General features: G+C 42.1%; 1 protein-coding gene across 3 annotated transcripts in view; it reads left to right on the top strand.

The window, feature by feature from the left end:
* Positions 1-27,263, top strand: part of MAP4 (microtubule associated protein 4) — a 282,495-nt gene that overhangs the window by 231,475 nt on the left and 23,757 nt on the right. For 2 of the 3 annotated variants that reach the window (XM_084620175.1, XM_084620173.1), the window contains 5 exons: positions 18,925-19,025; positions 20,164-20,376; positions 22,852-23,029; positions 26,686-26,745; positions 26,902-27,227. In XM_084620175.1, the coding sequence (XP_084476301.1) occupies positions 18,925-19,025; positions 20,164-20,376; positions 22,852-23,029; positions 26,686-26,745; positions 26,902-27,227 (878 nt within the window). Of the gene's footprint in view, positions 1-18,903; positions 19,026-20,163; positions 20,377-22,851; positions 23,030-26,685; positions 26,746-26,901; positions 27,228-27,263 lie in introns of all 3 variants that reach the window. The other variant, XM_084620174.1, reaches the window with a different exon arrangement.

Here is a 27,263-nt window from a genome sequence, read left to right as displayed (position 1 = left end):
AAACGGTAGTATGTGGTAAGGAATAGAATAGAAAATAATGAAAAAAATATTGTAATACAGTTGTATAAATCAATGTTAATACCCTCTTCTGCAATATTCATTTCAGTTTTGGTCATCCTTTCTCATAAATTAGCTGAGGAAAGATGGGAAAAGAGAGAAGATTTGGAAAGTTTAGTTTAGAAACAGACAAACCAGGGGATATAATCAAAATCACATAATGTAGGACTGGAAGGGACCTCAAGAGGTTATCTAGTAGTCCATCCCCCCTATGCTCAGGTAGGGCCAAGTATACCTATACCACCCATAGACCTAAACCATAATAGATGTCTTCAAAATAATGGGAGGTCTAGAGAAGGTAAATCAGAAATTCCTATTTACCCTCTCTAATTATACAGGAACAAGGAGAATTCAGTGATATTGGAAGGCAACACATCTAAAATTTGAGAAATGGAAATATTGCTTTCCACAATGCATAATTAACATGCAGAATGTGTATCACAATTCATTGAGGCCAAGAGTTTAGCAGGACTCAAAATGAAATAAAGATTAGATATTTATATGGATAATGACTGTGTCAGATATGGCAATGTCCTGCCACATCCTTGGGAGACCTTGCAGAATTAAATTTAAGTATGTTTGGTGGCCATTGTATTAAATGAATGGTTTATGTACTTTTGTGGGCTGGGATTGTATGTAACCTCTGTTGGGGAAATGTGAGATGGAGTTCAAAGGCCTATATTAAAAATGTGCCAGACAGGAAGGGACTTTGGGGACAATAAATGTTAGGTGGATTTCCTGATGCGAATACCTAGGGAGAGGTGAATGCAAATTCCCCACCTCTGGTTATGCAAAAACCCAGTCTCTTGAAGCTAGGTGCTGAGGAGAGGTGATTGACTGCTGATTATGTGTTCCCAGTTCCTGGAGGTCAAGGTCTGAGCATATAAAGAAACAGTCTGCTCTGGCCAGTTTCTGTTCTGGTTCTGAATCTGAGACAGTTATGAACTTGTAACCTTGGGGAAAATCCAATTGTGGGTTTTGAAGGACTGACACCTGCCAGAGCCCGAAGCTGGAATTGGGGTGACTGTTAGCATGCATGTAGGTTCTTTTAGTTTTAGTGTTTTCTCTGTACTGCTTGCACCTTAAGAATAAATGTGCTTGCTTATAAAGAGCTGTGTGGTAAATTATAACTGCATCCAATACACTTGTCATAGCCTCTGTGTATGGGCTGCGGATCCCTGAGTAAGTAGGGTGCCTTGCTAAAGGCCGTGCAGCTCTAGCCCCTGGAGCTTTCACCGGCCCAGCTGTTTGAAGTCCCTGAGTGGTTAGTTTGTCACGGGTAGTGGGGGCAGAACTGAGCTAAGCAGGGAAGACTTGGTATAATAGTCACTTGCTGGGTGAACAGAGGCAGCGAACAGGAGAACTTTGGAGGAAGCTTAGAGACGGAGTGTGGGAGGCTTTCCTTCCAGGTGTAGCACTACATATGATGTCAAGATGGCCGGCGATAGAACAATGGTGGTGGCTTGCAACGGACATGCCGTGTTCTTTCCTGCCTGAAGACGGATGGGATTTCATGCGCATGAAGTGCAAGTTGGTGGCTATGCTGGAGGAAAAAATTCTTGGATTGGAGGGGCAAGTTGAGAAGCTACTGAGAATCAGAGAAGCTGAGGAGTTCCTAAATAGCCAGGTTCTGGAAACACCAGTATCCTAGGTTCAAGAAAGAATGTAGCTGGCCACCAAGGAACTGGAGTGAGAAGTCAGAGAGGAGGCCTGGTGATTCATAACCACCAGAAACAAGAGGTCATAGCAGTATTCTATGTGGCTGGAGATAGATGAGGGATGACAGGCTGTGGCCACCAGAGAGAAGAGGACCAGGAGGAATTCCATAGAGCTCAAAGTTTCAAATTGATACAGATCCTTTCAACATCGAAATTTTGGAAGATATCTCCAGCAGGTCCTAGGGAACAGAGAGGTGTATGGGACATGTGGATGGCAGCTCAGCCCAACCTGTAAGAAAATCAAGCTTCCCTGCAAAGAGTTCTCCAACTGTCCAAAGAATACAAACTATCCTTGTTGGAGACTCAATACTCAGAAGAATAGAAAGAACATTCTGAAAGGGACAGACTGACAACAGGACAATGTGCCACCTTCCTGGAGCCAAGACATGAGATGTCACTCTAAGACAGGATAGGCTTCTGAAGTTGATAGGAAAGGAGGTGGTAGTTCATATCAGTGGGATATCTTGCAAATAGTAGATGACTTTAGGGAACTCGGAAGTGTGTTGAAGAAGAATGTCCAAGCAGTCTTCTCTGAGATCCTTCCTGCTCCCCGAGCAAAGGAAGACACAAGGCACAAGATTCTGGATGTGAACCACTGGCTAAGTAAGGGGTGTAGGGTGTAGGGTTTTGGTTTTGTGGAACATTGGTCCCCTTCTGTGGACAGAGGAGCTATATAGATTGGATGGCCTCCACCTCAATAGAAGGGGGACCAATCTCCTTAGGGACAGGCTGGCTCGAGTAATCCGAAGAAGGTTAAACTAATAAAAGGGGAGTGAAAAAGAGGAATGGTTGAGCACAAAATTGAGATGCTGAAAACAAAATTAATCAAGGAAACAAAGGACATGATTAGAAGAAATTCTTGAATTGACTATACACTAATGCTAAGAGCCTGGGTAACAAACAAGAGGAATTTGAATTGCTCATTTATGAGCATACATTCAGTCTAGTTGGTATTACTGAAACCTGGTGGGATGATTTGCACCATTGGAATGTTAAAATCAATGGTTATAGTCTACTTCGGAAGGATAGAGTGGGCAAAAGGTGAGGGGAAGTGGCACTCTGTCAAAAATGGTATTGCCTGTTTCTGAGTCACTGATAACTTGGAAGAAAATGATTTTGTATGCTTATGGATCAGTGTTCTAATAGATAAAGCACAAGGCGGGATATTATTTGGTGTATGCTACAAACCACCAAATCACACTAGGAGCAGGATAACCACCTTCGTATGTACCTTTCTATAATGTGCAGAAAAAAATTACATGGTAATGGGGGACTTCAATTTGAGTAACATATGCTGGCGGAGGGGAGGGGGGAAGGTCTCAAGCTGCCAGTACTAAAACATCCTTTGGAATTTCTAAATATTATAGATCATTTCCAAACTCAAAAAGTCTTAAAGTAAACATGGGGGAATTCTATATTAGACCTTGTCCTAACAGATAAAGAGAAGCTTATTGCAGAACTAGAAATTAATAGCTTACAAGTGGTCATGACTTGATCACATTCATAATGTGCAAGCAGAATAAAGACCAGACCAATATTTTATATACTTGTTGCTTTAATAGGGCAGTTTCACAGAGTTGAAAAAAAAATGAGCCAGATCAGGTGAGAAGAGGATGGGGATCAGTTGTTTTCCATGGCCACTTAAGGTAGGACAAAAAGCAATCGGCATAATCTGCAGCAAGGGAGATTTAAATTAGATAATAGGAAAAACTTTCTAACTATGAGGCTGGGTATGCTGATTTAAATAAAGGTGATTTTAAATCAGCTATTTAAATCAAGTGGAAAGCCTTGATTTAAATAATTGATTTTAATCAATTTTTCCATTTGTATTTCAGTTATTTTCTGAGGAAAGGGGCATTGTCATTTTCAGATTTCATTTATTTCATTCACTAAACAGGTTGATTTTTAAGAAGAAAAAATGATCATTTAAATAAAAACATAAAAAAATAATTTTTATCCATCTTGCTGTAAGGGTAGTTAAGCTCTGGAATAGGCTTTTGTGGAAAGTTGTGAATGCCCCATCATTGGAAGCATTTAAGAATAGGATGGACAAACACTCATAAGGGATGGTCTAGGTTTACTTTGTCCACCACGGTGTAAGGGGCCGGACTGGATGATCTTTTGAGGTCCCTTCAAGCCCTACATTTCTGTGATTCTGTGAAACTGTAATTAAACAAGGAATCATCGAGTGGTCTGTTTCTGGTGGGACCTGAAGGGATCAGTTCTTGGTCCTATCCTGTTTAACATTTTTATCAATAACTTTGAAGAAAACATAAAATCATCACTGATAAAATTTGCAAATTATACACAAATTGGGAGAGTGGTAAATAATGAAAAGGGCAGTCATTGATTCAGAGCAATTTGGATCACTCAGTAAACTGGTCTCAAGCAAATAATATGCATTTTAATATGACTAAACATAAATGTATACATCTAGGAACAAAGAATGTAGCTAGTCCATACTTAAGCGGTGTGGAGCTCTAGCCTGAGGAGCTGTGATGCTAAAAAAGACTTTGGGGTCATGGTGGATAATGAGCTGAACATGAGTTCCCAATGTGATGCTGTGGCTGAAAGAGCTAATGGGATCCTGGGGTGCATAATCAGGATAATCCTGAGTGGGAGTAGAGAGGTTATTTTACCACTGTATTTGACACGGTTATGATTGCTGCTGGAATACTATGTCCGGTTTTGGTGTCCACAATTCAAGAAGGGTATGGGTAGATTGGAGAGGATTCAGAGCCATGAAAATGATTAAAGGCTTAGAAAATAGTAATAGACTGAGAGTTCAATGTGTTTAGCTTAACAAAGAGAAGATTAAGGGAGACTGATTACAGCCTGTAAATACCTTCATGGGGAGCAGATAGTTAATAATAGGCTCTTCAGTCTAGCTGAGAAAGGTATAACACAATCCAGTGACTGGAAGTTGAAGCTAGACAAATGCAGACCAGAAAGAAGGGTAAATTTCTGACAGTGAGAGTAATTAGCCATTGGAACAGTTTACCAAAGGTCGTGGCGGATTCTCCATGACTGCTAATTTTGAAATCTAGGTTGGATATTTTTCTAATTGGTATGTTCTAGGAATTATTTTGGGGAGGTTCTCTGGCCTGTGTTATATAGGAGGTCAGACTGAATGATCACAGTGGTCCTTTCTGGCTTTGGAATCTGTGGAGAGAAAGCAAAGCGCAGATGCTGGCTTCTTAAGCAGTCTGGATTGCAGGGGATGTCACAGTGTAGGCGGGGAACTGTGCAGCTTTAAAGATTCCCCAGTGAGGAGGGAATGAGACACTGATCTCTGCCCCAGAAATCTGATGGCTGGGAGCCAGAAGGCTAAAAGTGGGTGCCCATGGGAGATCACTGAGGAGGAATACAGGTGCAATTGCCCTGAACTATGACAATGACAACCACCTACAATTGCATTAAATAGAATAAAGGTAATGCATATAAACATTCATACTTCAGGATATAAACCAGCCATTAACTGTTAAGATTTGGGATTTAGGAAGAAACTTCCGCTATGGGCAGGTTATTCCATCTCTGTTCATTGTCCTCTGGTGTTAGTTCAGAGGAAGTGCAAGAATCTGGTACTGGCTGCTGGACTAGATGGACCTGATCTGGCATGGTAATTCCTAATGTTTGAATGATCATTTGTATGGTGCCAACAGTGATTGATTGATTGGTGATCCCTTGAGTTCGAGGATGATCTCTACCATGGATTTACATATGGGTCCTGAGATGACTCAGGAGTCCAATCCTGGAACCACAAATCAGCCTGCAGTAGGTACAGACATTTTGTGGAAGGCCAGTGGCTGCTGGGAGAAAGTTATTTCTTTTTCCTTCCTCCTCTCCCTCTTTTCAGCTTAGAGGGCAAGGCGCTTCTCCTCGAAGCGGGCCACTGGCTGATGGAGGATATGACGCCATTGGGGTCAGTTGGTGGCTTGCTCTTCCCAGCTTGTGATGTCCACATCGGTTTTCTTAAGATATGCTTTCAGTGTGTCTTTATAGTGTTTCCTCTGACCACCATGGGATCTCTGATCATGGGTGATCTGAGAGTAGAGGACTTGTTTTGGGAGGCGAGAGTTTGGCATCCGCACGCAATGTCCAGCCCAGCGAAGCTGTTGCATGAGGATCATTGGTTCAATGATGGTGACACTGGCTTCAGCGAGGATGCTGGCATAGTGCGGCGATCTTGCCACTTGACACGAAGGATCTTCTGGAGGTATCGGTGGTGGTGTCTCCAGGTGGTCTTATACTTCTCACTTTGTCTAAAGAGGGTGTTTGTGATGGCCAGGCCATGTTGTATGCATTTGCTTAGGAGGAGGATGCTGTTGGAGTTAGGCTTTCCTGCTCCTTCTTTTCCAATAGTGCCATTCCAGAGATCTGACTCCCACCTGACTCTAGTGTTAAAATTTCCAAGGAGAATGATCTTGTCCTCCTTGGGAATGTTGGTCAAGACTCTATCACAATCTGTATAGAATTGTTCCTTGATACCCTCAATAGAATCAAGCGTTGGGGCATACGCACTGATGACAGCACAGCTCAAGACGAAGAGTCATAAGACATTTATTGATTCCTACAGGAAATTCTGTAAGCTGACTGACAAATTTATTCCTAATTGCAAAACCAATACCATGAATGCGCCTGTCCTCTGCAGATTTTCCTTTCCAGAAAAAGGTGTAGCCTTCACCTTCTTCTCTCAGTTGACCTTCATCTGGGCACTTTGTCTCACTGTGGGCAGCGATGTCGATGTTCTGTCTCACAAGTTTCCTGGTGACGTACATTATCTTTCTGTCTGTACATTATCTTTGTTATCCATAAGGGAGTGAACATTCCATGTAGCAAAAGTCACTGTCTTTTTGTAGCTTCAACCACAGGCAGAGTGATCCCATTGGATGCAGTAATCCAGTAAGGAGTGTATGAGACAGCCTAGGTTTAGGGCACCTTTTTTGCCGTCTCCTCATAGAATATCAGGGTTGGAAGGGACCTCAGGAGGTCATCTAGTCCAACCCCCTGCTCAAAGCAGGACCAATCCCCAATTTTTGCCCCATATCCCGAAATGGCCCCCTCAAGGATTGAACTCACAACCCTGGGTTTAGCAGGCCAATGCTCAAACCACTCAGCTATCCCTCCCCTAGAGGGGATCCTAAAGAGGACTGCTTAGTCGCGATAGTAGCTGCTGAATTGCACCCCTATCTAAGTCTAGGTACCAGATGACCATCTAACTACCACCGCCTACGTGCAGATTTCTGGCTATGGACTGCCAAATTCACCAGTCCTGTCCCTGTCACCACTAGTTGGTCGCCGCAGGGCTTAGAAGGTTGGAAAGATGTTATTTCCCATGGTAGAAGCCTGCATGTGATTTCTTTTAATGTGAGGAAGCTGGTGCGTCTACAGCTACAACACGATCATGACAAGTTGGAGGTCTGGGGCCCAGTGGCAGGGAAAGTCTCTGGGATAACTGGAGATCTCCACTTGGTGCAGCCTTCATCCGCTTTCACAGCCATTGAGATCCAAGGACCCTCTTCCACCTGATTCACCATTGAGGACTTGGGGGACTATGCTTTGTCTGGGACCTCCCCTCAGACCTGTTTGCTTTGGGAGACCCCTACCAGGAACTTGACGCTCCCGACAACTTAGCTCTGAGGTTCATTGGAACACGCAAGCCCCTTCACCACAACAAGAGAGCCAACGGTATACTAGGCACTATGTAAACAGATATAGAGATAAGATTGATTACTCTTTCAACCTCAGAGGAACTGTGATTATACTCTCTTCCCTCACATACTGAAAATAACATAGTGGACTATAATTCCTGAAGTAGTAAGTATATGACTCACTTTAGCCAATGGCATAACTGACACTAGTATCACCGCCATTTTGAATAATTGAGACTTTTCTTCAACTTTTAGTCTGTCTCTCATATTGGTCCATACATTTATATTCACTTAGATCACTTATCCTATCTCCTAGTGCCCTATGAGTTGAGACCCTCTGCCAAGTTTTCTCGTGGTGGTGGTTTGTTTTTTATGTAATTGGGAGGTGCTTAGATGTTGTCTTGGGAAGGGGGAGTCACTAGATATAGTCAGTCATATGACCCTCTCATCTAATTGCTGGCCATTTAACAGTTCATAAAGTTGTGTAACTTTGAGTTTCATTATCATTAGAAGGAAGGAAGAATTGATAAGCGAGATACATCAGTGGTTTAGCCAGTCCTGTTCATACCCCAGTGTCAAATTTCAAGTGCAAAATGGTGTGATTCAGTAGAGTACATTTGTTATTTATCTCTAAATATAAAAGTTTATCTTATTGGGCATGCGAGCATAAGGCTGAGTTTGGAGAATAATATGTATTTTTCTCCAGTGCTCATGATAGTTGGATTTCATAGTTGCTAATGGACACTAAGCAAAGTTTCCCCCCGCCCCTCCAGTTCTTCTTGTTGTTTTTTCTTGCTTGAGTGAAGTATAGAGCTTCAATAAATGAGCCTAAATGCACAGAATTCAGGCAGAGAGGTATAAATCGGATATTCTCAATACTTGATGTTAAGTGAACGCATACAGGCTGATTGAGTTACATTCTCTGCCAGATAAAATGCTTAGTGATTCTGTATTTGGGTCAGAGAGACTTAAACTTTCTTTAGCCTTTTTTTGGAAAGGGGAGGGTTGAGGATTGTACCTCTGCTTAAATTGAGCTGTTTTATTTGTAGATAAACTTTGTCTTAAGAGTCTTAGACAAAGAAAAGGTTTAAGTAGTGTTGTTTTTTGCTGTGCTGGTGCAGCAGCTTTTTGTGGGGGAGAGAGGGACAAATTTAATCTAGTGTGTCTTGACGCAACATTTCTGGTTAAAAACATTGTTTAAAGCATCTGCATTTTGTTTCAAAGGCTGTTTGGTTGTATTTTAGTTTAAGAAGAAGAGTAAGGATGATCATTCCCTTATTGCTTAATCTACTGCTTTTAAGGATTAGAGCAATCAACAGAAAATCCATTTTGAGAATTATGGAGCTATTTCAGTGAAAGATGTTTCAGTTCAGTTTAGCCTGCTGAATATCCCTTGCTGGGAAGCATATGGAGTTGAGTGCATAACCTCATTCACAAGCGCATTTGAATATGGCTATGCCTCCATTTTGAGGCACGTTAATGACCCAAACATAATCAGGCAATAGGTGCCAGACAGGTGAAATAAATCCTTTGTGTAAAACTGAAGTGAGTGTCTCCTAGGAGATGAGTAGGAGGACAGGGATTTAAGTATTAATGAACTGCTACTCCCAAATATTTTTTAAGACACTAAGAATTCATGAAGTTTTAAAGAAAACTATATGGGAAATAAGACCTCATCTTACCAGAGACCTTTTTTTCAAACATGCTGCGTATGTATAATCATTCCTACCTTCCATCTCCACCCCACTTTCCTAGCTTGTGCTCACTATTTTAATTCAGCCAGACATCCCCAGATGCTTAAGAATTGTAGCTGTAAATACAATTTCCTGCTTTGAGACTTTTAAGATGCAGATGTATTTTTCAATGTGTCGTCCCTCTTGGCCTTAGAATGAACTTTGATAGTGTTTTTTCCTAGGTGTACCAGCTGGTGTACAATATTTAAACTACTTTATCTTCTAAAATACTTTTTAGATCTATAAAATGTACAACAGCAAAGCAGTGACACCATCTAGATACATCTGAGAGTGTACTTCTATAACATGCCTATCTTTAAAACTATGATTAGGAAAGAGAAGAGAACATAAACTGTAAAGCTGTTCAAGCACAGTGCGTGTCCATCGTAGCTTTTTCACTCAAGACTGTATCTTCTGTGAGAGGATGGTTCTTGTCAAATAGATTGTAGCAGGGACTTGGAAGTTTGGAGATCTGTATTCTACGCTTCTGACTCACGGGTGTCCTAGGCCAAGTCACCACCTCTCTGTGCCTCCATTTCCGCATCTATAAAACAAAATGGGGGGATAATGCTTACCCAGTTGTAGTAACTGTATTGAGATCTATAGATGTGATTTAAGAATATTTCCATGTCATTCTTCCTTCAGGTCATGCTGGAAATGGAAATTTCCCTTTTCTCTCTCTTGTTTCCCTGATGCAAGATGCTCCATTCCCTTTTGATTTTAGAAATACATTTGTGTGTGAGAAAGTTTCCTTAGTGTCACTTTGAGTCAGGATAAACTTGATTTAATCATTCAGTTCATGTCCTCTGTCACATTACCAGACTTCAAGAAGATATGTAATTAATCATTTACAGTGCAGACATCTTTCTCCATTCAGTTCCCAATGTAGCTTTGAGATACTAATAAATATTTGAGACTTTAAACAGAGTAACACTTACATGAACAGTAAATGGCCCATTCAATCTTAGTTATGTGCCAGGTTATTCATTGTTTTAAACCAGTTCCTTTTTGGATAAAACTAGTTTTGAAAGCATTTGTAGCTATTTAACTACCCCATCCTGTGGAGTGACCATCATAGTTAGCACTTACTCACTGCCTTGTGTTTCCAATATGCTATACAAACACTGACTACTTAATGCCCACAGTAGTTCTGTGAAGTATGTATTATCCCATTTAGACTGAACAATTTTAAGTTTTAAAACAATGGCGCTTTGTCTCTGTGTTCAGCACATGTGTCTGCAATGGCACCTTTGATAGTGGAAAGCAGTATTGCTACTGGGTTATTCAGGGAAATGATGGTGGTGCCAACTCAAAAGGTCGGCGTGACTGATAAGTCTCACGTCTTCCCTGATTGAGCATAAGAATGGCCACACTGGATCAGACCAATGGTCCACCTAGCCCACTATCCTGTTTTCCGACAGCAGCCGGTGCCAGATGCTTCAGAGGGAATGAACAGAACAGGGCAGTTTATCAAGCAGTCCACCCCATCATCCATGTTGACATCCTCATGTTGCCCTGCTGAGCAATTCAGTTACCCTCCTGTATACTGAAAGCTCTTATTTAGGCATCAGCCATAGCTGAGATTGTCAACCTTGTATGGAATCAGCAGCTAGGTTCTTGCTACTATTGTGGAATGGGGAAGTTATGTGCCTTGGATTGCTAGGCTCAGAATGAAGAGAGACATGTAGAGAGCAGCGAGATTAATTGCTGTATGCTTCTGGTTCTACCTTAAATGTTCATTCTTACCTGATATGGAGGTCAGACGTGATTTGGTACTGGAAGTGTAGATGGATTAGAGAAATCTGATCTTGAGAGGAGGCCAGTTTTATATCAATGGAAAGAAAGTGCCCCTTTTCACCAGGAGACTTCTTTCTAGTCATTAACTGAAATCTCAATATCTCTTTAACTGGTCATAGCCTATGGTTCCATGGTCATATTGGCTGGTGCTCTAATTGCCCTTTATCCTAAAACTCGGCCCTAAAAATTTGCAGGGTGGTGAGCTTAGGGAATTTCTTAACTTCTGAGTGCGTGATTTTTGCAACTTTAATGTTCTTTTAACATAGTTTATGAATGTGTGTGCACGTGTAGGCATAAACCAATTCATAGGTTTTCAAAGTAGCAAACTGAAAAAACAAATTCCATCATGTGGCATTGTATTGACACCCTGTCACAGGGTGCATGGCTGGCACCTCTTCTTCTGGGCCCAGTTGCCCTCCCGAATAAGTCCAGGGAGACTTCAGCTCTGTGCAACACCCATGTCTTTTATTCTTTAAGCATTTTCCCACCACTAGTGTCCAACTATATACAATCCTTACAGGTTTCTTGCCTACTGCAGGCTGGGTCAGTAACCAGCTAGAGGCCTTCCACCTCCCTCTGTGACGGACCCCTCTCTCTGGCTGCCCCAGCTCCTTCTGGCTCTTTCCCAGCCTTTGTAGCTCCTGGCCTCTCAGGCTGGCAGGTGTTGCCAATCGCCAGGCTTTTCAGCCAGCTCCAATCTGGCCTTATCTGGAGCACTGTGTCCAGTTTTGGGCCCCACACTACGAGAAGGATGTGAAAAAATTGGAAAGCGTCCAGCGGAGGGCAACAAAAATGATTAGGGGACTGGAGCACATGACTTATGAGGAGAGGCTGAGGGAACTGGGATTGTTTAGTCTGTGGAAGAGAAGAATGAGGGGGGATTTGATAGCTGCTTTCAACTACCTGAAAGGGGGTTCCAAAGAGGATGGATTTAGATGGTTCTCAGTGGTAGCAGATGATAGAACAAGGAGTAATGGTCTCAAGTTGCAGTGGGGGAGGTTTAGGTTGGATATTGTGAAAAAGTTTTTCACTAGGAGGGTGCTGGAATGTGTTACCTAGGGCGGTGGCGGAATCTCCTTCCTTGGAAGTTTTTAAGGTCAGGCTTGACAAAGCCCTGGCTGGGATGATTTAGTTGGGATTGGTCCTGCTTTGAGCAGGGGGTTGGACTAGATGACCTCCTGAGGTCCCTTCCAACCCTGATATTATATAATTCTATGAATCTATCCCCCTTGACTGGGGCTGGTGTGACAGTGGCTGATTAGGTGTGTCTGCACCAGCATCCTGCCACACACCTCCCCACTTAAGCCGCTTCCAGGCTTGGCTTTGCTTGGCCCTGCCTCCCTCTGCCTGGGAGGTTATTCCGGGGGAGCCCCTCATGCCCACCTGGGGGGTCCCCGGGCCCATCCTTGAGGGGTTCACCAATCCCTCACCCACAAAAGGCACACTGGGAAGAGGATGGGCTGCCCCACAAGTCTGCGGTGACCCAGAGGTCCTAACACCAGTCACAGCCTCAGGTGCGTCGTCCTGGCTGTTCCCTTTTCCTTTCTGACGGGGGACCAGGGCTGGGACAGACCTAGCCAGGGCTGGGGCAGACCTCGCCCAGGCTGCCGAGTGCCTCAAGTTCTGGTTCCCGACCCAGCGAAGTTCGGACCTCCCCGGGTGGGGGTCCCACCTTCAGGCCTTCCTTAGGCCCCTCCCCCTCTGCCCCTGGGGTCTCCTCCCCTGAGGATTCTAATTCAGGGTGCTCCTTTTGGTCCCCCTTCTACTCTTGTGCGGTCTCTTTTCTGACTATGTTGTCTAGGGTCTAGATCCCCTTCTCCCTGGGGCCATGGGCCCTCCTCCTTCCTGGGGTCCCCCCCCTTGCTTTGGGTTACTTCCCCTCTTTCTCCCAGTGGGTCTCCTCCCCATGTCTTCCTTCCCTTTAGGGACAGGTTCCCAGTCCGTCGCCAGGACTATGAGGTAAGATAACCCCTCTAATACCCTCACCCGTTTCCAGGAGAACTTGCCCCAAACCTCTAGGGGCACCTGGGCCATGGGACAATACTCATTATCCATGTGGATGAATTTGAGTGTCATCCTCTCTCTGGGAATAAGCTAATGTGGCTTTATCTCCTCGGCTGAACGAGCAAGTGGGCGGAGGTCGTGTCTTCCAGTCCCCTCTGGGCTTTCTCTCCACCTGCATGGGAATGGTGGGCAAACCATGGCTCTTCTTCCACCCCCCAATCTCAGTCCAGCCACAGAACTCGGCTATGCCACATTCCATCACCGGGCAATCACGTTTTTTATGTCCCAGCTGCCCACAACACCAGCATACAAGCTGTCCTGGGCGACTAGGGGCACCCTTTGTCTCTTCTCTCCGTCTCTCCACGCTCTTCCCAAGGGGAGGGTTCTGTGGGTTTCTTCCCTCCCCCTGCATCCCAAGGTATCTGATTCGCCCTTGGAGAGAAGTCCGCTTCTGCATACTCCTCTGTCAGCTTGACTGCGGCCTCTACAGTGTCCGGCTGGTGTTGCCGGACCCAGGCTTGCATGCTCTCTGGGAGGCTCTGCACAAACTGTTCCAGTATCACCTGGTCCGTGATGTGCTCCACCGTTTGGGTGTTGGGCCGCAACCACGGTGTGGTCCAGTCTGTCAATTTCTGGGTGAAGGCCTGGGGCCCCATGCCTCCAGTCCACCTGGCCGACCGAAATTTCTGTTGATACTTCTCGGACAAAAGCCCCACCTGGTCTAGGACGGCCGCATACATGGTGTCATACTACCTGGTTTGTGAATCAGTCAGGGCCATATATGCAGCCTGTGCCTCCCCAGCGAGATATGGGGCTAGCCATAGGGCCCAGGTTGCCCTGTCCCATCCAGTGCCCACGGCCACTTGCTCAAAGTTACAGAAGAAGGCCTCGGGGTTGTCGGCGGGGTCCATTTTACAAAGGCCCAACCCTGTAGTGGGGGTGCCATCTCCCCACGAGGAACTCATCAGTTTCTGCAGGAGTTGTTGCCGCACCCCCGCCTGCTCCTTAATAAAGTCCTGCACAGTCTTCTGCTGCTCAGCCTGCCAGGCGAGTAGAGCCTGTCTCTCCATCTGGTGGGATTGCTGGAAGGCCTGCAGCGTCTTCTGCATCTCCTCCTGCTGCTGAGTCTGCCACTGCAGGGTTCCCTCCATCTCTGGGTCACCAAACTGTAGCTCTGGCACAAAAGGATCTTGGACAAGCCTCCACATGTCACGGGGTGCACGGCCAGCCCCTTTTTTTCTGGGCCTCATTGCCCTCCCGAATAAGTCCAGGGAGACTTCAGCTCTGTGCAACACCCATGTCTTTTATTCTTTAAGCATTTTCCCACCACTAGTGTCCAACTATATACAATCCTTACAGGTTTCTTGCCTACTGCAGGCTGGGTCAGTAACCAGCTAGAGGCCTTCCACCTCCCTCTGTGACGGACCCCTCTCTCTGCCTGCCCCAGCTCCTTCTGGCTCCTTCCCAGCCTTTGTAGCTCCTGGTCTCTCAGGCTGGCAGGTATTGCCAATCGCCAGGCAGACATAAGGCTTTTCAGCCAGCCCCAATCTATCCCCCTTGATTGGGGCTTGCTTGGCAGGGGCTGATTAGGTGTGTTTGCAGCAGAACCCTGCCACGTACCCACCTTGTTTGCCAGCAGGGTTGGAACCTGTAGATCTACCCACAGACTTCTGCCACTTTCCTTTGGGTTTGATTTATGTTTGAGGCTTGTGTAAAGACAGCATTTGAGTTAGAGATGTGGTGTTAGAGATGCAGAGGGGCATTGTTCTGCAATGTACATTGGCCAAACTGGACAATCTCTACACAAAAGAATACAAATGGACACAAATCAGACGTCAAGAATTATAACATTCAAAAACCAGTCAGAGAACACTTCAACCTCCTTGGTCACTCAATTTCAGACCTAAAAGTGGCGATTCTCCAACAAAAAAACTTAAAAAACAGACTCCAACGAGAAACTGCAGAATTTGAATTAATTTGCAAACTGGACACCGTTAAATTAGGCTTGAATAAAGACTGGGAGTGGATGGGTCATTACACAAAGTAAAACTATTTCCCCATGCTAATTCACCCCCCCCCACCCTGTTACTGACACCTTCTTGTCAACTGTTTGAAATGGGCTATCCTGATTCACTACAAAAGGTTTTTTTCTCCTGCTGATAATAGCCCACCTTAATGAATTGGTCTTGTTACAATTGGTATGGCAACACCCATTTTTTCATGTTCTCTGTGTCTGTATATATCTTCCTACTGTATTTTCCACTCCATGCATCTGATGAATTGGGTTCTAGCCCATGAAAGCATATGCCCAAATAAATTTGTTAGTCTCTAAGGTGCCACAAATACTCCTCATTCTTTTTGCTGATACAGACTAACACGGCTACCACTCTGAAACCAGTATCCTACTAGCTATTCCCATTGCTGTGATTACATGGAGTAACAATATGGCCAGTACAATTGATCCCAGCATTATACAAGTCATTTTCTCAGTGCCAGGTCATTATGTGGAATGTCCTTTTTCTTTCTCCTTCAAATCCCCTTCTCACTTTTCCCCAAAGGGATTAATTGGCTTCTTTTTGCTGGATCAGCTGAGCTGAGTAGTTTCACCATCAGCAAATTCAGTGAGAAGCAAGAGCTGGAGTAGACAAAGAAAGAATTCTACTCAGAAGAGTGTAGCAATAGACTTCATTGTAGCTTTGAACAAAAATGTCCTTGAAATACCTTTTGGTAGGTTAACTGCTATGACTGGAGGAGCTAGCAAACTGAAAGGTCTCCTCAATGATTCTTACAGACTAATGAACAAATTTGATTAAGATTTGGCAGCTTTTCCTAATGTTCCCTGTAACTAGCAGTTCTTTCCAGGCAGTGCTGTCCTCCATGTTTGAAAAGAGAGCAGCCTAGTAATTAAATGATGAACGAAGGCAAATGTACTGATGAGCGTGTTTGGTGGTTTAATTAAATGAAAGAAAGAGAATGTACAACAAAAATGCCCGTCTAATGTCCCTTGAGGCCCTGCCAAACTCCCCCTTCCCCATCAAGTTTATAATGGGAAAGGAGACACCTGCACAAATGGTGTTTTCTTGGTTGGCCCTTTGTGGTCGAAATTGCTGCTGTACTTCACCAGCCTGGCATATATAAGAAGGTAACTAATGATGATCTACACAAATCACCTTCTAATTCATAAAGTAATAGTGACATCTCCCAATGTAGCTCCATCATCTTAAAATATCCAGGCTTTCATAGGTGGCATGATTTTTTTAAACTTCAGTGTTCTGTTAGGATTTTCTTTCCCTTAAGTTATTGTTAAGCTTTTAGAACCTTAACACCATTGTCTCAGAATTTTCATTCTGATTATGCCTTGGTTGGAGTGAGATTCATTTACAGTGTCCAATGCTTACTTCCATAGGTATGGATTATGCTGCTGTCTGCAAAAGAAAGGGGATTTCATTGCATTACTTTTGTACTCGAAAGGCAGTAAGAAGCTAATCAGGAATACATCTGAATAAGATTCAACTGGGTGACTCAGCCTGTGCCTCAGTAAACAGCTTCACGTTATATACATGGAATGTTCAAACATTATCATCAAACAAAAGGTTTGGTGTTGCTGCTGAATTAGCTGAAATAAGCAGCTATTACCTGAAGGCAATTGCTAATGGGTGGAGGGTCATCTTGGCATCTGCGGTACCACAGAGGCCAATAGGCAAGATAAAGATGCGTGTTTTTATGTAAGACCATTATAATTCTGTACAAATTTGAACTCATAAATAAAACTCTCTCCAGATCCAAGTTTCAAGGCAGAATAAATACCTGTAGAGACTTAGCCTCAAACAACTAATGGACAGAAATTTGCTGTTCAAATCCCAGAATTGCTGACAATAATTATTTCCTATTTTGCTGCTACAGTTAAGGTTGACAAACTAAGGGGAAAAATATAATGGTTTATTGAACTTCAGTAGAAATTACTTGTGTGTATGGGCCAATTTAGATTAGTTACCAAAAATAATTGGGCGCTCAGACTATTAGAACGTGAGCTGGTCAGTGATTCTGGCCTCACATGTACAATAAGAAATACCCCCATCAGTTTCAGTGCTAGTTTTTCTATGGAAAAATTTTTGTGTTTAGAAAAGAAACTGCAGCTCTGTAACTTTTAATGTAGTTTGGGGCTTGGGAAAAGGAGAAAAGCTGAATATAATGCAAGAAAAAAGCCCCCTGTAATTAGTATAGGGGGAAGAAAACATTAAGTATTATAGAGCAACACCAACTAGACAAAAGCAGGTAAGAAACTAAACATGCTTTGGATGAGCAAAACCAGCTCTGCGAGTGTGTGTTTAAGGCTTTGCCTCTGTGAAATGGACAAGCCAGAAAATATGAAATGTACACCGCAATTCTTGGAAGACCTTGGGAAGGGATCTTTTAGTTGTTCAACTCATCACACATCTGTTCCAGTAGACTCTTACCATGGTAGTAAAACATGACAATCTGTTGCATAATTGATATTCTTTTTTAGAAATACCTTATGTTCTTATGTTTAGAAATACAAATGTGTCTCTGCATCTTACTCTCCAGATGACAAGGGAAACTGAGTAAACTTGTGAAGGGTTTTGTGGGCCACATGGTTCAGAGTTCAGATACCACAGAAAGTGCAACAGTAAATCACTTCATAGTGTAGCAGACTCTGCTTACAGTTCTGATATTGTAAAACTGGTAAAAAGAAAAGGAGGACTTGTGGCACCTTAGAGACTAACCAATTTATTAGAGCATAAGCTTTCGTGAGCTACAGCTCACTTCCTCAGATGCATATCGTGGAAACTGCAGCAGGCTTTATATATACACAGAGAATATGAAACAATACCTATTCCCACCCCACTGTCCTGACGGGGAAGCAGACGTTACTTTTTTTTAATGTATCGCAGGGTGCAAATTGCAATTTTCTGTTCTAGTTGCTCCACTTTAGATCTTCAAGTGCTTTTCTATTTTGTGCCAAATTAAAAGATTTGGGAAGAAAAATATCATTAGGTTGCTATTTAAAGGGTTTTGCTGGCGGGGGGGAGGGGATTTGTCTTTCACTGGTGGTTTGGACAGTGTTTTCAGATACATTTTTTGGAAGTGGACAGGGACACATTTAATATAGCTATAGCCCTACTTCTTTGTGAGAGTCAGTAAATATAATTTTGATGCCTGGGAATTTAATGACATCTTTTCTTGGAAGAAGAACCGTGAAGAAAATTAGAAATTGTGGTCAAAATCCTGGCATCCCGTGACTATGTAACCCATAAATTAAAGCTTTTTGTGCTTTGAAACATTCAATGCCGAAGCATGATACATCTAACAACTTCTGTACTAATACATTTCTGTACTATTTATTTTATGTCTAAACATAATTGCCACATCTCTACCTTTTTAACTTCTACTGCTATAACAGTCAAATAACTTTTGCTGCTGGGAATCTCCCTTATTCAGAGTGTAAAATTTGGATGTGAGGAACTGCCATATAGTGTGACATAAGAGGAACTAAAGTCAGAGAAAAGTACCACCAGTATCACCAGTGTGGATATAAAACAGGGACAGCATAAAAGTAGTTTTATATTTTGGGGCTTTATACTCTGGGCTGAAATTGGTCCAAGTAAATAAGCAACCTATATACCTAACAATTTTTAGGTACAACTTATTAAACAATGAGTTTTCCTATAGACCTTAAAGAGTTTTTCTACAGATGTTAATAATGGCTCATTGGGTCAGCTGTTAGTTTCTCTAGTTAAACCATTTTGGGAAGTTCATGATCTCTGGAAAGGCTCATGAAAGGCATTCCATCTCCCAAGAGCCTTTCTAGAAGCAGCCGTCATATAACCTTAGCTGCTCTTTGTGCAGTATTTGTCTTTCAATGCAGTTATAGTGCCATTTTTAAAATAAATGAATTTAAAGGAAGTTTAAATATATATATAGGTGTCGTCTTTTTTTGGTCAGCAAAACCAGAAGAGATAAAACCGGTGGAGCTTGTGACGGGAAATGACATCACAGCACCTCCAAACAAAGAGCTTCCTCCAAGCCCTGAGAAGAAGACCAAGGTAGGTGTGCCGTTATGTCATGGCTTCTTTATACCCAGCTCTGTGGGTTTGGTTTCCCCTGCCTGCTTTACTCCCTGCTTCTTAAGCTGTGATGATACACTTCTGTTTTCTGAGCTAGTGGCTTTGGGGAAGTATTTCATTTGAACACCAAACAATGTAATTCAATTGTAAAGTTACAAACAAATTGGCTTTCAGTAAATCTAATTAACTGGATTTAACCCAACAAATTTATGCTCAACTTAAATGTAAAATAATTCATTGGGCAATGTCCATGGTGGGGAGAACAATAAATTTTCATAATGACATTTCAAGAATATTAATATTTTGATCCACTTGATAGTTTCATTATTATTAATGTATTTGTATTTCAGTAGCATACAGGGGTCCCCATCAGGACCTGGGGCCCTAGTCTGCTTGGCATTGTACAAACAGTTGGTCTCTACCTCAAAGAGATGGTAGCACTCAGCAGAGTCTGAACCAGAACTCTTACTGAAGTTTTGAACCCAAACAGTAATCTCTATATCCGTGAATGCCATGGTTTTACTCTCATTCACATTGTCACCTGACAAATCCAAAGGAATAGGCTTCAAACAACTAAGCTCCAGTTTTTATTAAGAGTTGATACCTAAGGCTGAATCCAGGTCACATTGAAGGGACTGGGAATTTGGTCATTGGTTTAGATTAGATTAGAATTTAGATCTTGCACTGCATTATATATGTATAATTAGACAGAAATGTCCCGTTCATTGAGCATAGGACTAAATGTCAGGAACTCCAAATATTAATTGTAGCTCCACCACTGACTCCCTTTGGGGCCTTGATTGTCTCTGGGCCAAATTCTGGTCCCATCAAATTTAATAGCAAAACTCTTATTGACTTCAGAGGGCAAAATCCTGGTCCCAGTGTTGCTGTTCCCCATCTGTAAAACCGGTAATACATTACTTCCGGTCAATGTTATATGCCAGCTCTCAGCCTTTCTTTTGTTACGCTCAGAAGACAGGATGTTTAATGTTTTTGTTTCCTCTAAATAGCATTTTATGTTCCTTGCTGCTTAACATTTTTGTTTACAATGCGCTATTTTTTTCTTTTTGTCTATGTTTGTGTTTACATTGGATGTTGCTTTTTGAAAAATGTAAAGCCTTCAGCATCCACACCATCAGCAAAACCTGCAGCAACGAAAACCAAGCCACTGTCCACTACAAGCCCCAAGCGGCCAGCTTCTGCCACACCTGGCCAAAACAAAAAACCCACCAGCCCTACTGCAGGTCCTACTTCGGCCACTACTCCCAAACGCCCAGCCACCAGCACTACACGTCCCTCCACTTTAACTCCTAAAGACACTAAACCAAAGGTAAGAGAGTATTTCACTTGCACATTGAAGCTCCAAGGCTTGTAGACCAAAATCCAGGTAACTGTTTTATCTAACTAGCAACAGTCGATAGAAATCAATGGTAGTATAGTTCTAGAGACAACAATGGAATAATAAGATTAAAGCCTGAGCTTGCTATCAGATCTGCATGGTTACAAGATTCTGCCTCCATGGATCTGAGGAGGATATGTATTTTGGCACTGAGGGGTAGGAAGAGCAGGAGAGCATTGAAACTTGCCTCTGTGTTTTTATGAACTACTAAAAGGTGCTCAAGAAAATTCTTTATTTTTTTACATTTAAAACAAAAGCCTGTAACCTTCTTTGTTCTGCATTATACACTTCAGAGAACTGCTGAATTAATGTGATTGAATTGGGAACTTAATGTTCAACTCCACATTCTATAAAAAGAGCTACACCAAATAAGTCAACAAGAAAACTGGGAAACCAGTAGGTGAATAAGACCACTGGGATGTGGGAGGGGGAAAGGTTAAGAGTACTGGATAGCTACAGTCTAACAAGGCAAAGCAGAGACTATTACAATAACAACTGGGGTTAAGCTATGGTCGGGAAAAGTCATCTTAAATATGAATAAGGGACTGGAAGAAGCTGCCGAAACAGGTTGTAGAAATCTACCATCACTGGATGTCTTCAAGATACAGATTAATCACCCATTTTAGGTAATTGTGACACAAAGCAGGGGTATAGACTAGGTGACCGAATAGAGATGCTTCTACTCCTAAATAGCTCTGTGAAATCTTCTCCAATGTCTTCCCAAATAAACACCCTGAAGAATGGCCTACCAACACTCCCCTTGAGATAAGCAGCAGGAATAACCTCCCCACCCCACGCATACATACGCTAATGGTGTTTGCAGATTGAGTGCAATCCTTCCAATTCAATGTCACTTTATGTAACTTCAATAGTGCCCAGATACCGTGGTGATGGATGCCATTAGATATGACTTATTCATTGATCTGCTCAGTAAATGCTCACAGTAAATGGTCGTTCAAGCACCTGTAAACTCTAAAGCATCATATCCTAGAGCAAAAGAAGGATATAAGCACTCAATTTAGAGAACTGAAAGCCTGTCTTCAATGTGCCCCATGCTGATTGTGACCTGTAAGTGGGTTGTGCAGTGTGTATTTGGTATTTGTAGAACACCAGACTTTTAAGGAGACACTGACAAAATACAAATATTTTTTTTAAAGTTCTTGTTTGTAATTGCATCAGAGATTATTAAACTGGAGGAATTTGAAAATCTAATGGATTTCCTGCTCCTCACTCAGCTTGGAAAATAAAACCGTTTACCTCTCACTGCATCATCTCTAGATGTTTAAATTTACTCACCTATTACATCTAGGTGCTTACATTTACATCCAGTTTGAAGCAAGGCATTTTTGTTTATAACAACTTCATGTGTATATTCTCATGCAGTAGTACAGAAACTGCAGAGGAATGTTGAAATAAACTTCAGCTGTAAATCTTCACATTCATCAGTGTGTTTGTTAAGGGCTTAACTGTCAAATGCAGATCTAAAGGATTGTGTTTAGTGTCCCCTATACAGGTGGTTACAAAAGGGCAAATATATGTGTCTGTGTCTCTGTCTGAACAAAGCCAATGTATATTTTGATGGAAATACTGATTTTTTTGGGTAGGTAATCCCACTTTCACTTCCTCCTTCCATCGTTACTTTTCTAAATTTATCACTAATCACAAATGTTTAATGCTTTTTAAAATTGATTTTAGGTAAACCATAATATCGCAGAAATTCTGAGTTGTGACCAAATATTGTGTAACTCCTCTGCTTCCCCCTCCCCCCCCCCCCAAATAACCACTTATAAATTATTTCCAATTTCTGTTGATGTTGCAGTCAAATCATCCCATCTGCTGAGTTTTCCAGGAAGGAATGAACCACTCTCCATTTTCCTGATGGGTCAATTGTTCATAAATTGATCCTTCTATTGTGTTCCAGATGATCTGCCAAATGCCTTTTTAGCCTGGAAAGCATTTTGGCCTGTAATTAAATAGCTTCCTTTTCCAGGGGTTAGTGAGTGCCATGATGCTAGGGAACTAATGACTAAAAAAGAACAGTGGAGCTCAAAATAAATACTTTGTGTAAGTCTACAAATGGACTACTCCTGTCAGCTGAGGAATCTAATGGAGCTTCCCAGATAGTGAATAATGAATTTTAGGGTGCACCAACCTCCCTGTCTCATGTGTCCTTCACTAAGTATAGCCAGCCACAGGTTTTCATGTACTATAGGACATTTGTTTTAGAATTTTCTGTTACAGAACTTTTCTTAGCAGTGTCTAGCTTATGTATTTAAGAATCCAAACAGTTGTGCTTCAGCCATTTTTAAAAGGAATTTCAGTGCATTCCAAGTTCTCTTGCAGCTACATCTTGAGAGTACTGTTTGTAATTGGGCCATTGGTTTCAGTGTAGCCTTTTGTTACCAGGTAACAGATGCAAAGAGCCCAGACAAACGGACCTCACTTTCAAAGCCACTGTCTGCTACGACACCTCGAGCTGCTGTAAAGGGCAGCTCTGCCACGCCCAGGACAACTGCAGCATCTCCAGTTACAACAGCCTCCGGTCTGAGAAACACTGCTACTTCCCCACCCAAAAGGCCAACATGTAAGCATTGCCCTTTTGAGCTCAGGACGAGCACCCCTGCTTTCTAAACTGTTGCTAGCTTCTGTTGAAAAATGTTAGTATTTGGATTAACTGACAGAAATTTAGCCCTCTCTTGCAGCTCATAGTGCCCCTGACAGTTTGAACTGAGGCAATAATCAGCACATTCCATGCTTGCACTTCTCTGGCCCCATCAGTTTGTCACATTTAGGTTTCCATTAAATAAAATGGCTAGTTCTTCAGTTGCAAATAAAACTATCACATTTTTGGCCACAAATGGTGAGGACTGCTTGAGCTGTGATAAGTGTGAACTTGAAGTGTGATAGGTGTGTAGAGATGATGATAGGCAGATGTAGAGACATAGGGGACAGAAAATTTAAGTTTTATAAATTCAGAGTCTGAGACCGGAAGAGACCATTAGATGATCCATTCTGACCTCCTGTATATGTAGGCTTGGCAGAATTAGATTTTTATTTTTTTGTAACTTCAACAGATATTAACTTTTTCTTTTAAAGCATTTTTTATTTTTGTCTAGTTAAAATTTTCACAGTTGCAGGAAATTATGGGGTGGTCAGACAATAAGAGGGGTCATGAAATTATTTAATGACAGTAGATCATAGAATATCAGGGTTGGAAGGGACCTCAGGAGGTCATCTAGTCCAACCCCCTGCTCAAAGCAGGACCAATCCCCAACTAAATCATCCCAGCCAGGGCTTTGTCTAGATGTTGAAGTTCAAAAAGTTAAAGCTTTTGTCAACATCACATGTCAAAATGATCAAGTAAATACCCTTAAATCAAACTCTAAGTTCGCCAGCAGCATTTCTTTTATTTTACCTATCTGTGAATTTCTGTTATCAATGGAAATATTTTTTGTTGGTTTGTATGTGTATGATGAAATTGACATGTATCAATATTTACTGATAAGAATCTAATACTTCCAAGCCTGTGTATATCACAGGCCATCTAAATTTCACCCTGTTTACACTTTGCTCAATGAAGGGGTAACTTGTACTTGGCTAAAACCATATCTTCCAGAAGGACACCCACCCAGTGTTGATCTGAAGACATCAAAGAATGGGAAACCCCTCACTCCTCTTTGTAATTTGTTCCAATGGTTAATCACCCTCACTGTTAAAAAAATGTGCTTTATTTCTAATTGAATTTGTCTGGCTTCAGCTTCCATCCATTGCTGCTTCTGCCTTTCTTTGCTAGATTAAAGAGCCGTTTAGTATCTGGTATTTTCTCCCTGAGAAGGGACTGTAATCAAGTCAAATCTCAGTCTTCTTAATATGCTAAACAGGTTGAGCTCTTTAAGTCTCTCACTATAAGGCATTTTCTCCAGCCCTCAAATGATTTTTGTGGCTGTTTTCTGCACCCACTCCTCCAACTTTTTACCATTCAGAACTGAATGCAGCATTCCAGCGTCAGTCTCACCAGTGCCATATACAGTGGTAAAATCACCTTCCTACCCCTACTCACCACTCCCCTGCTTATACATCCAAGGATCACATTGGCCTTTTTTGCCACAGCATCACACTGGGAATATATTGGGTTACTTGTCCACTGTGACCTCTAAATCCTTCTCAGAACCCACAGTCCATCAGTCTGTAGGTATGGTCTTGTAGAAATAGCACTAGGCCTTGTGCCAGACCCCCATGGAACCCTAACAGAAACTCTCCCATTCAGTGATGATGATTCCTCATTGACAGCTAATTTCTGAGACCTCAGTTAGCCACTTCTTAATTCATTGAATTTGTGTTTTATTGATTTTGTATTGTGCTCATTTTTTATCAGAATATCATGGGATACTAAGTCAAAAGCCTTATTTTAAGTCTGTTGCATCGATGCAGTTACTTTTATCAACCAAATTTGTAATCTCATCAAAGAATGAAATCAGGTTTGTTTGACAAGATCCATTTTCCATTAAAACATATTGACTGGAATTTAATCATATTCCAGTTTTTTAATTCTTTACCTATAGAGTCCTGTATGACCTTTTCCACTATTTTGCTTGAGATTGATGACAGGACTAACCCACCCTACAGTTACCCTGCCATCCTGCTGGCCCTCTTCAAAAGTTTCCATGGTACTCCAAGATTATTTAAAAATGGCCAGTGATCTTCTTAGGCAACTCTTTGGGACTCTTGGTTGTAAGTTATCCAGGCCAGTTGATTTAAAAATATTTATCCTTGGGAGATGTTATTTAACATCCTCCTTAGTTACTAATAGGCTGGAAAGTACTTCATTTTCCTGTGATGTGAGTACATTATCTTACTTCTTTCCAAATATAGAACAGAAATATTTATTGAACACTTCTGCCTGTTCTGCATCGTTATTAACAATGTTACCATCTACATCTAGTAATGGGCCTACACCATTGCTAGTATTTATTTTGTTTGCTGATCTATTAACAAAAACAAACAAACCAACCCACTTCCTTCTTATTGTGCTTAGTCCTGCCAGTCATGGAATTTTCCTGATGTCTTTAGTGTCCCTTATCAATTTTCTGCACTTCATAACTTCTAATTTATATTGATTGCTATATATTTCTTTTGGTTTTTTGGGCTTCTAATTGCTCACTTCAATTTGCCACAATCAGGATGGGCTGTCAGCCAAAGTTGTCCTCTATCTTGGTTGGGGAATTGTGGCTTTTTGGCCATCTAATTACCTTTTCTTAAAGAACTCCCAATTTTCATTTACCTTTTTTCTGTCTAAATTTTTCTTCCTAATCAGTTTGGCTCATAAATTTCCTCAGCTTTTGGAAATTAGCCTTTTTGAAGCACCAAGTGTATATATTACTGCTTGGGACTGTCTTTTGTTTGCCTACACCGAATGTAATCGGGTCATGATCACTGGTCCCTTGGTAACCACCAACTTCCAATCTCTTGAATAATTAATTTTTGTCCATCATAGTAAGGTTCAAAATAGTACCTTGTATTGGGTACAGTACCTTCATATGTCAGAAAATAATCTAGCAAAACTATCGTCAGGTTAGAGATGATGGCAAAGTTTAGAGATAAACAGGTTTGCCAAGGGATGCATTTTTGCTTTTGATATTAAATGAAGACAGTTGAGAGAAGGCCCCAAATTGATTTAAGAGAAGCAGAGAGGGGGAGTCATTAAAGGTGTCAATTGAATGTCACTAGCAAGCAATTGGTGAGAGATGTGGGAAAACCATTATATAAAAATGAATAAAAGTAAAAACAAAGCGACCCTTACCCACCATCCTGAGGCCTAACCATGTTATGACATTCTTTAGCCTCCCTGAGACTTTATGAGCTTGAGTCTCTCTCTGAAGGACATGAGTTGTACCATATCTTGTGAAATAAGATGCTGCTTTTGTAATGAGAGGGAGTTCACCCAGGCATGGGGAGCAGCTGATTTTATGAGAAACTTTGATGTTTCCCTCTAAATAGTAGGAAAGAGGCTAGCCCTAAAATGAGTGGCAGTCATCCTTTTTTGCATCTCACAAGTACGCATTGGGGATGCAGAAGAAGCTGATTTCTAAGAAGCAACGGAGAATGTCTGGCCACTCATGGAAGCTATGCCAGCATCCACAAAGGGTCGGTCTGTGTGTTGGCTTTCACTCCCAGTAACACCAATGAATCTGTTCACAATGAAAGCATGAAGAAAAGGTTGACTGTTTTTGTACTCTTTAGCTATCAAGACTGAAACAAAGCTTGCAGATGCCAGGAAGACCACTGTGAAGTCACCATCAGGTAATCTCCCTCAGTTCCTGCATCTAAATCCTTCTCTACTTCACTACAAAAATGTGTTCAATCAACATGTTACTGTGTATCTTTACAGTTGGGTATTTGTCTGCTTGATTTGATTGATATTTACTCAAACTTCCCTTTCTGTTATGATTATTGCAGCAGACCTGAGCCGCCCAAAGAGTGCTCCTGCAAACTCTGTGAAGAACAGCGCCACTACCCCCACTGCAACAACCCCAGGTACTCCTGTCTCACCTGGAGTTGCCACCAGCCGCCCCAAACCCAAGCCAGCTGCAGCCAGACCCACCACAGCATCGAGTACAACTCCAGAAGCTAAAAAACCATCAACAGTTAAAGCTCCACTTAAAACCAGCACTGTTCCCAAGCCACCTCGCCCAACCAGCAGTGTTTCTGCCTCTGACCTGAAGAACATACGATCCAAAATTGGATCAACAGATAACATTAAACACCAACCTGGTGGAGGAAGGGTAAGTCTCCTCAGTCAGCTTTTAGGACTACTCACA

The sequence above is a fragment of the Lepidochelys olivacea genome (assembly GCF_965140295.1).
Source record: "Lepidochelys olivacea isolate rLepOli2 genome assembly, chromosome: 2".
Lineage (NCBI taxonomy): Eukaryota > Metazoa > Chordata > Testudines > Cheloniidae > Lepidochelys > Lepidochelys olivacea.
Note: the sequence above shows the minus strand (reverse complement) of the source record. Positions and strands in the feature narration are given on the sequence as shown.